At 56.9% G+C, this 13877-nt stretch overlaps 1 protein-coding gene across 1 annotated transcript in view; it reads left to right on the top strand.

The window, feature by feature from the left end:
* Positions 1-13877, top strand: part of LOC109254011 (voltage-dependent P/Q-type calcium channel subunit alpha-1A) — a 277715-nt gene that overhangs the window by 217601 nt on the left and 46237 nt on the right. The window contains 3 exon segments of the mRNA XM_053897324.1: positions 835-964; positions 5387-5446; positions 6133-6239. Coding sequence (XP_053753299.1) covers positions 835-964; positions 5387-5446; positions 6133-6239 — 297 coding nt within the window.

The following is a 13877-nucleotide window of genomic DNA, read 5'->3' as shown; positions in this document are numbered from 1 at the left end:
ATCCTTGAGGAGGAAAGATTATTCAGGGGAGAGACTTATTACATGTGTGTCACGGTGGTTCATGGAGGGTTGCGTCTTTCTGGAGGCTATTCCTCGAAACCCTGGTCCCGCAAAATGCTTCCTGACCAAGAAAACTCACACAACCTTGTGACATATTTATTAATATTATTAGCCCCACTTAAGAGGTTAAGTACTTAAGTGTTATCCTAGTACCCCATCAAAGGCTCTGATAAGGCCCGCGATTAATCATTTCAGTAACTGATTTTCTGGAGCCCTTACTATGTGCCAGGCATATATGAACTCTTTGGAGCCTCACATTCTTGTAAGGTAGGCACCATTATTACGGCCATTTCACAGGTAGAGCACTGAGGCACAGGGGATAAGCAACTTGCCTAAGGTCACTCAATTCATTAAAAAAAAAAAAAAGAAAAGAAAAAGAAATCTGTTTAACCCAGAATTTCCCAATTTTGTTTGACCATAGGGTATTTTATGCATAAAAAACCCTTTCGTCTCCTGCAGAATCAAGGACAGTATTTCTTCAACTCGTCCCGGGAATCAAGATTTTCCCAGAGGGTTGTTTGGAAGTGAAAGGAACCTATCCACGGGGCCCGTGACTATCTTCCCTGGCCGAGGGCCCCCCCCCCGCCACCTTCTTGGGGCTCCGTGAACCCCCGAGAGGGCCCCCAGGGGGAAGATCTTGACACTGGGTGGGGTATAGAACCTTGGGAGTCAGAGAGCTCAGGTGGTGGTGGGTGACAGAAGGAGATTACAGGAGGAAAGGGCTTGGGAGCCCACAGTCTGAGTGGACCCCTGCACGCCCACCTGTCCCCACAGCCTTCGCCGCCTGTGCCACTACATCCTGAACCTGCGCTACTTTGAGATGTGCATCCTCATGGTCATTGCCATGAGCAGCATCGCCCTGGCGGCTGAGGATCCCGTGCAGCCCAACGCACCGCGAAACAACGTGAGTCCCGCTCCGCGGGCGCCCTGCTGGCCGGGCCGCTCTGCTACGGGCCACCTTCCCCTGCGTCCTCAACGCTGCCAGCCAGGCTGGAGGGAATGTCAGGGGTACCCCTGGGCACAGCCCTGGGCTCACCACGGCTTCCGGTGGGGGTGGGGAAGCCCCGATTGGTCGCGTATGCTCTTGGGGGCGGGACGTCCCTCGAGGGAGTTGTGACTGTGCACCTGGTGGGGGAAAGGCGGCCGAGGGCAGGAGGGGCCGGAAGTTGCTGAAATCCCGGGCAGGGGGAGCGAGGCTGGCGTTAGGTGGGGGTGCGCACCCTCTGCCTGGAACGTAGGGAGTACCCAGGCAGGGGTGCCCCACAGGTATCCCCTCGGCCGCCGGGCCTCACCCAACAGACTTCTTGGCTTTGATCTTGGCTTTGACACGAGCTTTGAAAGAAAGGACGCTGCTTTTTTTAAATGCTTATTTTTAGGGGGAGACAGAGAGAGCCAGTGGGGGAGGGACAGAGGGAGAGGGAGACACACACCTCGAAGCCGGCTCCGGGCTCTGAGCCATCAGCACAGAGCCCGACGAGGGGCTGGAACCCACGAACCGCGAGATCGTGACCTGAGCCGGAGTCGGATGCTTAGCCGACTGAGCCACCCAGGAGAACCAAGAGAAAGAACTCTCTTGGCGCAGAAACACAGCCTACACTTTCAGCTGTTTGGAGAGCTGCAAGGCTTCTCTTTTAGGGGCGCAGGGTCTGCTAACGGTTCCTGATAACTGAGTGGCGGTTGTGTTCAGAGCACAAGCCCCGGCACTTGGCATGTAAGCTCTCCCAGGTATCCCCATTGGACAGATGGTGAAACTGAGGCTCGGGCAGGTTCAGTGACCTGGCCGAGATCACACGGCAGAATCCCAATGCTGCCTCCCCTGTCGCTCCTTCTGCTTCCCTCAACTGTGTCCGTTTTTGGAGCACCTACTGTGCGCATGGCTCCCCTTAAGTCCTGCCCAGCAAGAATGGGCGCATGCCTGTGGTTGAGAGGGGAAAGTGAGGCGCTGATTAGCGAGGGCCTGGCAGATTCCACACCGGTGGCAGAACTTCCTTCCCCAGCTCCTCCCTGCACCCCCCCCCCATCGATGCCCCCCTGCCCGGAGCCAGGGGCACATTTTCCGCTGGGAGCCAGGCCCTGCCGCCCTCGCTAAGTAGGTTAGGAGCCTGGTGAGGCTGGCAAGCCCCATAAATCAAGCCTGCCCGACAGCAGCTTACCTTGCACTTTCCCTTCCTTTGCAGGCCTGGCAGGGCCCCTGGGGACCCGAGGGGGGAGCTGGAAGGAAATAATTAGAACACGGCTCCCGGAAGAAACGAGCACCAGGGCAGGGCTGAGGCTGCGCTCTGTTCTCTATGGCCAGCTCTCCCCACCCCGGGGGACTGCAGGGAGCCAAGCCCGGGAGGGGGTGTCCCAGGAGCGGTCAGCAACCCCCCTGCAGACTCTAGGAGGTCAGAGAAGGCTCTGTCACTGGCGGGGGTACCGCTGCGGTTCCTGGACCTGAGGGAGCCCGGCGGGGCTCGGACCAGCCCCACGGGGCGTCTGCAAAGCCTTATCCCGGCCCCTGCCTGCTGCATTTTGCAGCTGAAACTTCTCTCCTCGAACCGCCCCCCTCTTCAAGGGCACTGTGGCCCCACACGGCCAGCTGATCCCTGGAGACCCCCCCCCCCCCGACGGGGCAGGAAGTGAAACAAAACCACCCCCCACACCGGGCACATCTCCTCAGTGCCCCCTTTCCCCCCCTCTGAAGTCAGGGTTCACATCCGGGACGTCTGGAGACACATTTGGGTTGTCACGACTTGGGGTGGGCCACGGGGAGCTACTGGCACCCAGAGGGGTGCTCGGCCCCCTCAGGGGCACAGGGCAGCCCCCGCAAGGGGAATGCCCCAGCCCCAAGGGTCCACGCTGGATAACCCAACCCTAGCGGTAACCAGAAGGGACCTCCCTTCTGGAATGAGCTTAGCTACTCTAGTTTTAGTTGGGTGTTGTTGCTCATTTCTGACACGAAAACAGATGGAATAATTCTGTGCCTCTCTTCTGTCACCCAACCTCGTGCCCCCCCCCCCACCCCCCGCTCCCCAGGCTTGTCAACCCTGGGGCCTGGAGACTCCTTTGGCCGACCTGGTGGGTATGACGCAGAGGCTCTCTGGGACTTTGATCTGCGTTTCCCTGGGATAAATGAGCCCGAGCACCTGTTTGGAGTAAACCGAGCCACAGGAAGTTGTCATTTGCTTAGGGCAAAGGATCCGCACATCCGAGAGAGTCAAACCTGATTTACTGGTCTCTCGGTTTCCTTGATTTCCTCTTGTCCGACTTAATTCGGTTCTCCAGAGTTGTTTTTTTTTTTTTTTTGATAAGATTTTATTTCTGAGTAATCTCGACACCCAGCGTGGGAGCTCGAACTCACAACCCCTCAGTTCTCCAGAAGTTGATTCCCCTGACCACCTGGCCTGCCCCTCCCCCCCTCCCCTCATTCCTTTTTTCCTCTCTGCTTTTCTTTTCTTTTTTTAATTTTTTTAATGTTTATTTATTTTTGAAGGAGAGAGAGAGAGACAGGACGCGAGTGGGGGAGGGACAGAGAGCGAGGGAGACACAGGCTCCGAAGCAGGCTCCGGGCTCCGAGCTGTCAGCACAGAGCCTGACCTAGGGCTCGAACTCACGAACCGTGAGATGGTGACCTGAGCCGAAGTCGGACGCTTAACTGACTGAGCCACCCAGGCACCCCCTCTCTGCTTTTCATTCATTGCTTTATTTAGCAATTAATGAGCAAATAGTATGTGCCACGCACAGAGCTAAACGTCAAGGAGTGACAGGTTAGCAGATGGTCCCTGCCTTCCCAGAGCTCACAGAGCGCCAGGCGGCCTCTGGCCCTGCTGAGCCCTCCGCCCGGTGCACCTAAACTGCTCTCTCTGCACCCAGATCCTTCCAGCACCTTGAACCTGCCAACCCCCCCACCTCAGGGAGCCAGCCATCCTGGCCACTCTGGGCCCTGATGGCCCTTCAAGCCCCACGCGTAACGGGAACGTGAGGTGTGACCACACAGATCCCCAGGACCCTTCCAGCTACCCATGCATTCATTCCGCAAACATTTGTTGAGTGCCAACTGTATGCTTGAGCCTGTGTTATGAGCTGGAGACACTACAGGCATAGCCAAACGTCCCTGGCCGCGTGGGGCTGACCTCAGGTCAGGAACGGGGACGATGAGGTTACTGATGACTATAACAAATGACAACAAATCGTTCGCAGGGGTGGGTGGTTGGTCTGGTAAGGAAAATTGCGAGCGCCAGGAAGTAGGACTTTAAACAGGCAGTAGGGGAAGGCTTCACCGAGCAAGTGAGAGTTGAGCCAAGCCATAAAGAGGGAATCAGGCAGGACATGGGGGAGAGCATTCCAGGCAGAGGTAACCACCTGTACAAAGGCCCTGCGGTGAAGACGCCCAGAGTGACAGGTGTAGAGTGAACAAAGGACGGTGAGTGGAGGTGAAGGCATAGAGGTGACCAGGCAGATCGTTCGGGGCCTCGGGGGCCACCAGGAGGACTTTGGCCCTTACCTCAAGTGAGATCAGAGCCGTAGAGGATTCTAGGGCAGAGAAGGACCCTAACCGGACTCCGGTGCTCACGGGCGCCCTCTGGCGGTGGTGCTCAGTAAATATCAGCCCTTCCAACGTGCGCTTGCTGTGTCAGCATAACCACATCCTCCTGCCAAGGCCACACCAGAGCCGTGCTGTGGCATGGCCTGGAGAGGGGCCAGGCTGCGGGCCGTTGCTCAGCCAGGTGGAGACCACCCAGCCCTGGCCCCGCACGAGGGAGTGGGGGGGGAGGGAGGGGTGCGGGGAGAATCCCCCCACCATGGTGACGATGTGGCCGCAGATCTGCTGGGGGAGACCACGGTGGTGAGTTTGACCCCCCCCAATGTCTGGCTTAGAAGGCCGGTCATGTTTAGGACTTCTCACCTAGGAGACCCAGCAGGTCAAGGGCGTGGGGAGGAGGTCAGACCGGTCGCCAACAGGGTTACAGTCCTCCCGGAACGTCCCTAAGATCACCTTTCCTTTATATTGAGCTTTGGGCAAATGAAAAAAAAAAAAAAAAAGGCGCCCTTCCCGTGGGTAAGCAAACCACCCTGAGTGGTTTTGTTAGGACTTTTCTGCCATCTGCTGGACAGTTTCATACACAACGTACTAATCTGCACTATGAGACGGGGTGGGAGGGGCCCTTGTACAGTGCCCACCCTGCCCAACTGTATGTGGCAGCCGTGTTTCCCCCTCTGCTTGGAGAGTCTGTTCCTTGGGGACTTTGCTGGGGGCCACACGCTCCAGTGGGCCTTTACTAGGTTCCTGGGGACTCTGCTGGAGCAAGCCAGTGATCTGCTGCCCCTTTGCTTTGATCCCCTACAGGTGCTACGGTATTTTGACTACGTTTTTACAGGCGTCTTTACCTTTGAGATGGTGATCAAGGTGAGTGCTGAGAGAGCCAAGATCCAAGGGAAACTTCACTCTCAAGAATGCCACCCTGGCGCAGGTGGCTTCCCCGGGGGGATTAGAAATGCTTGGTGTATTGGAGCAGCGGTGAGAACTGGAAGGAGTGAGTGAGGAGAGTGGAGAACCCAGGGCGGAGAGATGAGAGCAGGGAGGTGACAGGGACAGATCCGGCGGGGCCTTGTGGGCCACGGGGAGAACTTTGACTTTTACCCCGAGCGAGGTGGGAGCCATGGAGGGCTCTGAGCAGAGGAGGAACTTGACTCCTGCCCATGCCACGGGCACCCTCTGGCCTCGGTGGGGAGGATGGGCTTGAGGGAGGGGCAGGGCGGGTGGGAGCTGAGATCTAGGAGCAGGCGATTGTACCGGGCCAGGCAGAGGGTGGTGGGGGGCAGGCCAGGGTGGTGGAGAAGGTGGGCAGGTTCTTGCCAGGCTTCCTGGGGAATTCCACGTTGGGGAATGAGACAAAGAGGAGTGGAGGGGGGCATCGAGGTTTGGACCTAAGAACCAGCAGGCTAGAACTGCCCTTCGTGAGATGGGGAGGTCCACTGGGCTCCCCTCCGCGTGTCCCCTCCTGGTGCCCTTCCCCCCAGAGACTGGAAGGGTGGGGACTGCTCCCCCAAGTGGGACGAGGGGACCCGAGCACCGTCTCTTCTCACCCCTAGATGATCGACCTGGGGCTCGTCCTGCACCAGGGTGCCTACTTCCGCGACCTCTGGAACATTCTCGACTTCATAGTGGTCAGTGGGGCCCTGGTGGCCTTTGCCTTCACGTAAGTGTCCTCCTGAGGTTTCCACTTGCCTCTCTGCGCCCCGCCCCCGGCCGGGGGCTGCCCGTTGGACCAGGGAACGTGTTCTCAGGGCGTAGAGACGGGAGAGTGGGTTCTGGGAGGTTGGGGGAGGGGGGGAAACATCCGCATGCTACGCCAGGAAGAGCTTCGACTGGCTTTTGCATGACGGCCCCTGTGGAGGAAGGAAGAGAAGGGACCCCACCTTCTACCTCCTCGCGCAGCCACGTCACTGGCCCCTCGCTCCGCTGCTTTCAGTAGAATAGCCCCGCCGGGACATTTCATCCTCCCTCTGCTCTACAAGCTCCACCCCAACCGCTGTCTCTTCGAGACCCCCTAAAAAGAAAATCAGGGAACGAATGTGCATGAGAATTCGGACCCCCCCCCCCCCCCCGCCCTGTGTCTGCAGGCTTAGTAGTTGTGGACCTGGTGACTCCCCTTGTGTGTCCTTCACGTGTCCCGGCAGGTCCTAAGACTCTCTGCCCTCTGAAAGGCCATGCATCGTTGTGCAACTCCGAGATGGCCCCTGGGTCGTGGGTAGCCATCCCAGAACGGCACCCAAGGGCCGGGCAGCCATTCTCTCCAAGATGGCACCCAAATTGTGGGGACCCATTCCAAGATGGCTCCAAGGTGGTACCCAAGGGCTGAGCACCCGCGAGGTCTTAGGGCCCCGAGAGCGAACTCGGCAGTGCGTTCCTCAAGTTCTAGACATTTGGGGCAGGTTGAGGAGACCTAGCCGGCCCTTCACCCCCAGGTCTTCTTGGCGGACCCTGTGTGTGCCCACCGCAGTGGGTCAATCCCAGAAAGGAAAGTCTCAGAGGGGTTCCCACCCGCCTCACCCCCACAGTGAGAAATCAGAGGCTTCCCTCGTGCCTCTGCTCCCTCGCGTCCTTCTCACGGGGTTCTTGAATGGCCCCCCAACCCAATAGTGAAGACTCCTTTTGTCAGGAGGCCAGAGCGGTGGCTCCTTTCCAATTTAAGGACCAAAGCGGGCCACGCTCGGATTCTCCCCTGGGGACACGATACGGTCAAGTTGTGTCAGAACAGCAAGAAAGTTCCAGGGTTCCGGACGCCTCCAAGCCTCTGGAGCCCGACGACGAGGGTCCCGGGGCTGATTGTATTTCTGACTCTGGCCAGACCTCCCACCCCCTCTCCCCTTTGCCTTCTACTCTCTTTTCCTCTTTCTAGGTTTGCTCGTCTTCCACCTCGTCTCCTTTCTCTCTCCTTCTTCCTCACTCCCCCCGCCTCCCCCCCTCCCTTTTTTAAATGATTATTTCAGTATTAGAGCAGTCGAAGAGATTTTGTAAAAATCCAAAGTGTGGCTACGTTATTAAAACGGTCAACACTTTTAAAAAGTAAAGTCAGTAAAATGCACAGCGAATGAGGGGAGAAAGATGGCCACAAATAAGACAGGGAATCGATGGCCTTCATATGTAAAAAGCAGCTACAAATCACTAAGAAACATGAAACTCAGTAGATAAGTGGGCAAGGGAAGGGATATAAACAGAAATGTTGCAGAATGCTGACAGCTAGTAAAAATGAAGAAAATTTCGCCTCCTTGGAATTTGGAGAAATATAAAATACAAACAAGATACAATTTTTTTCCTATCAAGATAGCACCAGTTTTCTTCAAAAAAAAAAAAAAAGATTTTTAGGGGCGCCTGGGTGGCTCAGTCGGTTAAGCGTCCGACTTCAGCTCAGGTCATGATCTCGCGGTCCAGGAGTCCGAGCCCCGCGTCGGGCTCTGTGCTGACAGCTCGGAGCCTGGAGCCTGCTTCGGATTCTGTGTCCCCCCCCCCCCCCCTTTCTCTGGCCCTCCTGCACTCGTGCTCTGTCTCACTCTCTCAAAAATAAATGTTAAAAAAAAATTTTTTTTAAAGATCTTTGAAGTATATATGAGAAGGTAACGAAATACAGTCGTCCCTCCCTGTGTCAGCTATTTGAGCGATTCCTCCAAGGTGGCTGGAGGGCCCCACACTAGGTCCAGGGAAAATTTCAACTCAGAAGAGCCAAAACGTCTTACCTCCCTCAGGCTAGAATGAATCTGTCCCCCCCGCCGAGATAACCTACCTGTGTCTCCACCCCTGTCTGTCTCTGTTTTCTGTCTCGGATCCCCTGCCCTGCCCTGCTTCTGTGTCTTTCTTTCCCTTTCCCCTTTTTCCTCTTCCTTCTGACTTGCCTCTCTGGCTCTTTCCTCTTCCGTTTCTCTCCCTCCCTCCCTCCCTCTTTCTGTGCGCCTCCCCCCCCCATTTTCTGTTCTCTGTTTATCACTTTCTGTGTGTCTCTGTTTCTCTTTGCCCACCCAGCCCATTCAGCATGTGTCATGTGTCTCCTCTGTCCTTCTGTCTCGTTCATATTCTCTCTCTCCCTCCCTGTCCCTCTCTCTCCCCCCTCTCACTCTCTCTCCCCCTCCCCGGGCCCTGGCCCTTATCTGCCGGTGACGTGAGCCTGACTATCCACGTAACCTGGGCTGTGTGGCCTGGGGAAGGCGGACCCTTCGCCATACGCTCGGGCATCAGGAGACCCGACCCCCACTATGCTCTGAGCAGCGGTGGGTCTTTGTGACAAGGGAGGGCAAGTTTGGGCGGGCGCCTCTTCCCTACTTCCTCGAGCCCTCCAGGATGAGGTCTTTCCAACAGTCCCCAAGTCTCCTAGGGCTCGGGAGGTGACGGGGACAGGGACAGGGGTGAGCACCTGTCGGCCACATCCCCCTGCCCACACACAACCACCCCTTGGCCAGCTGTGCCCTGGGTGGTGAATTTTGCCCTCCGCGGCCACCGCTGGGTGCAGCACAGAAAAAGTGGCGACTGACGTGTCAGTTCACCCTTGACCTTGGCGCTCTCCTCCCAGACCTCTGTCCGCAGCAAATGCTTCAGTGCTGAAGGAGCCTCCCCCTCCCTCCCCCTCCCCCGCCCCACCTCCACCCCCCAGTTTGGCCTCACAGTTTGGGGAAGGGGTAGCCTCCGAAAGACCGGGGGCTTTCAACCATAGGACGGACTTGGGCCATAATGAGCTGGTAATTCACAATATGCTGTTTCTAGGATCCCCGAAGCTACAATTAGTCTCTGCAGTCTGCAAAAATCAAAATTATTTTTTCCACCAAAAATCAATCCGCAGAGTGGATTCTTTGTGTTGCAAAAGAATCTGCTGGAGGGAGCTGATTTTTGTTTTGAATTTTCATTTTAAATATGAAGTTATCCAAGGGCATTCGAAACGAGCCTCCAACTCACAGAAATCTGGCAGCACACGTTTGTAGCGAATCTTTTCAGCTGCTTCTGCGAAGTTGCTACAGGCACAAAGCCAGCCAGCCCGTGACCTTGAAAAATCCCTGTTTTGAATGTTTGGCTTCTTGTTTTGGGTTTTGGTGTTTTTTTTTAATCCCTATGCAAGGAAAAGGTCCAGACTGGGATTTAAGGGCATCCTATGAGCCTCGATGGGCTCGCAGATCTCACAGGAGCTGGGGGATGTGAGATTTTGCCAGTGGGATCCTGACAAGGGCCGGCAACTCTCGCGGGGTTTTGGAAGAGGCTGACCCGTCACAGGAGCACCTGTCTATGGTGGCCATAGGGGTGGGAGAGGCGGACCCTCGGGCCCCTGCCACACCCTCCCTGCCTCTGCCGCAGACACTCCATCTGGTGCCGCCATCTCTCTTTCAAGGCAGGGCTGCAGGCCTGGTGCAACTGGCCAAACACCTTGATCAAGCCGCTCCTGCATGCCCCGGGGTTAATCCGCCAAAAAGCCAGACAAGGAGCCCCCAGGCTGCTGCTTTCCTCCCCGGAAACGTTTCCGAATCCTCCTCCTGGCTGCAGGGTTCTGGCCTCTTGCCTGAGAAAGTCCCCGTAAGGACTTTGCTTATGGCCTTTCCTTGTTACTACATGGATGTCATCGTTGGCAGTTGTGGGGGTCTTAGCCTGAGTGCCCAACCCCAGCGTCCTCTGCTTCCCTTTCTCCCTGGTCCTTCACCTCAATTTATCTGCCCTGTGCCATCTTCTCATAGACAAGGCTGAGAACCCCAAACAGGTGTTAGAGTAGTCTCATTGCTTTAGGAAGAGGTTCCTGGAAGTCTGTCCGGTTTGTCTCCAGTGTGCAGGTCCCTTAGCCTGCTCCGTGCCTCGGTTTCCCCATAAAATAGAAAACCCCTCACCACCGCCTCCTGTGGGAAGCTGTCTCGTGATCCCCATTCTGTAGATGAGGAAATTGAGGCCCAGAGGGCGTGTGAAGGGAAGCGAGTCTGGCAGGATGGCTGCCGTGGGCCTCGGCTGTCAGATTCAGGGCTGCTGCCCGCGTCCCAGCCCTGAACCTGGAAGCTTCCACCAGTGAGCCGGATGGATGGCACTCGACGGCCTAGCCCGCCTGGGTTCCTCGAGAGTCGGGGGAAGGGGACACGAGCCTGCTCAGAATCTTGCTGTTCTGGCCTTTTGGGGTGGAGGCAAGGATTCTGCCTCGGTGCTGTGATTGTGGCCCCGTCTCGGATGTGGGAGAACGATCCCTGTGGTCCTCCCAAGGGATGTGTCGAAGCTCTGCTGACAGTCTCCACCCCTCCTGCATCTCACCCGGATCTGTGTGTGTGTGTGTGTGTGTGTGTGTGTGCGTCCTGCTCCTTCTACTGACTGCGTGCCGTGTCCACGTGACCGCCATTAACACAGCATCTCATGAGCCATCACACATGATATCATGCTCTATGCCCCTGCATCGGGGCGGCCACCTGACATTTCTCAGCAGCTGGCGGATCACGATCCTGCCCTCACTGCCAAGAGTCCATCTGGCGCCGCCCCTCCTCCCTCTGGGCAGGCCGGCACAGCTGGCAGAGCGCCTTGATCAAGCCACTCCTGCATGCTCGGGAGCCAAAACTGCCGGGGAAGCCAAAGAAGGAGCCCTCAGGCTGCCACCTTTCTTATCCTACCCTCCAAACAGCCCCTGCACCGAAGGCATTATTTTTCTTGTGTGCGCTAAAACGGAGAGAAGATTTGAGCCCGAGATACACGAACCGGGGCTTGAATCTCGCTGGGTGACCTTGGGCAGGTCGCTCCCCCCGCTCTGGGCCTCAGCTTCCTCATCTGGAAAACAGACATAACGGTGCCACCTTCCCACAGGCACGGGGACATTCAGAAGACTCCCATGTTACACCTGAAGTCAGCGGGTTAGGCGGAAGTCACTGTCCTTGAAAGACCTGTCAGCCGTCCACGAAGGAGAAGCGACACGATTCCACGTGCGCAGCGATCCCTAGATACGCTGAGCTTTGAGACCCCCTGAGATAAAATAAAAAGGGGGGCGGGGGAGGAAAAACCCCATCGGGAATATTCGTAGGCATTTAAGCCGTTCTGTCGTTAGAAACACCACCAACCTCGAGAGGGGCAGAGGGCGGGGGATTCTGGACAGATGCTTGCCCGGCAGCAAGGCTTCCATTCGCTGACGGCAGTCGGGTCTCTCTGGCCTCGACCTCCCCGCCATGGTCGGAGGGTCCTACCGAGGCCAAGACTGAGGCCAAAGAGGAGTTGTGCGAAGGTGGCTTCGTCTAGGCTCGCGTTTTCTCGGGACTCCTGAGAGCCGGCTCTAACCACAGCCCACATCGGAACCCTTCACTGACCTCCCTGTCCCTCGTCACGTAGGGGGTCCAGGCAAGGCCGTGGCTATTGTGTGTCAAGCATCAGAATCCCCCGGGTCTGTTTTGCAGATGAGGACGGTCCTTAGAGGCAGAGCTGGGGTCCAAACCCTGGTGCTCCCGACTCCAAAGCTCCCAACTGGCAAGCCGTTCTAAAACCTCCCAGCCCCCGGGACCTCTGGAGGAAAGGGCTTTCTTTCTCCAGCTCTTGGCAGTGACCTTCAGGGGCGCATTCGCCTTCGGCAGTTGACGACTCTCTGGCTGTCCAGCTACTTGGAAATTTGGCTTTCTCGGTGCGGTTGGGCAGTGCCGGGAGCCTGCCGAGGGCAGGGGGACCGAACAGGGGCTTCCAGATGGAAGGATGGACGTCGGCCAGAGCCGCAAGCCTGAGGCTGCCGCCCCCCGCCCCAACCCAGGGCCCGGGTGGGGCAGGGGGCGCTCAGGTGCGCGTGCGTGTATGTGTGTGTTCTGTGTTCTCTCTTCTGAGGCCGCTTACGATCTGTCTCTCCCACCAACGCCACCTCACCAGGAGCAGTACACGGTAAAGTTCTCTCTCTCTCTCTCTCTCTGTCTCTCTCTCTCTCTCATTTTGTCTCTCGTTCTCCGTGCTCTGGTGCAGCCACGTTGGTTCTGGGCCTCTTTCCATGGCCTCGTGTCCTTGCTGCTGTCCTGTTTTTTGCAGTGACCAGAGCCCCCCCTCGGTCTCTCCCCAGGGAGGGGAGCCCTCAGGGGTCTTGGCAACTGCTTTCCATTGCAACGCACCATTAGTCTGGTTCTTGGCAGAGATTAGAAGGGACGTGAGGGAGGGGGGGCCTCCCCAGGGGCTCCCTTCAGCAAGGCAGACAAGCACGGGGAGGTGATTCCCGAAGGAGTAAGCGTGTCCAGACCCCGAGATGGGAGAAGGGTGGAAACGCCTAACAACCAGGCCTTGGGCTGTAAGAGGAGGAAGTGGCCTCCCAAAGAATATCTACACTCTCAGCAAAGTGGTTCAAAAAGCGGGTGGTTTTCTGTGAGAACGCCTTGATCAAGCCACTCGTGCATGCTCAGGATCCAACCTGCCAGGAACACTCCTCAGTGCCTCCGTTAAACAAGATTGTTTCTCAGCCTGGCCAGAGGGCACACAGTGCCTTCTGGGAGAGAGGGCCCCCTGATGGCCGGGGAGTCACTTTCCGAGGAGTGGATCTGCCCACGGGATTTTAGCCGGTCCCGCTTACAACCTAGATGCCCCCTTGCTTGATGTTCTAGTACGGAGACTTCCGCTCTTCCCAAAGCAAAAGGCCTGAAAGACACTTGGGGAAGAAATAGCCGTTTCCCCGTGCGATCCAAATTGTGTCCCCGTCCTGCTTCAAATTATCTCAGTGGCTCTCTTGACGTGCATCTCGTATTTCGGGGGCACGGCCTTGAGATAACGGTGACTTTGGGTTTCAAAAGGGAAAAACATGTTCCAGCTGGATCCTGGAGCATGGCTGTGCCCCGCAGGGTTAAGCCCAGTTCCCGCTCTTTATTCCCTGAAAAATGAGAGGAAAGAGATCTTTAAAAAAGGCGGGGGGAGGGGGGGGGTTGTATCCAGATACACCATGGGAGGGGTCTCTGGGAGTTCTACACCTGACCCACGAGGTAACTCTGGGGGGATGTTCGCTAGGAGACCCTCAAAGAACTCTGATCTGGATCCGTTCACGTGTGTCCTGAGATCACACGCCAGGCACACGGCGGGAGCTGGGACAAGAACCAAGATCAAAGGGAAAATGAACCATAGAAGAATAGGTCACAGTTTAAGCCTTTGAGAAGTTCTCTCTCTAAAGCCAGCAGCCAAAGACGAAGCAAAGATGATTCTGAAACAGCAATAGGGTCTGGTAGAACCCGCAGGCAATCAGGGGAGGCTGTCGGATAAAGGGGCCACTTAACTTGGCTGCGAAGGCTGCATAGTCCTGGGAACGGACAGGTGGCAGAAGGGCCTTTCTAGCAGCAGGGACAGTAGGTGCAAAAACAAACGGAGGCAAAGAGTCTGGCTGGGGCTTGGG

This window comes from Panthera pardus, unplaced genomic scaffold (assembly GCF_024362965.1).
Source record: "Panthera pardus isolate Hobbes unplaced genomic scaffold, ASM2436296v1 HiC_scaffold_8, whole genome shotgun sequence".
Taxonomy (NCBI): Eukaryota; Metazoa; Chordata; class Mammalia; order Carnivora; family Felidae; genus Panthera; species Panthera pardus.
This window is presented reverse-complemented; position numbering and strand designations above follow the sequence as displayed.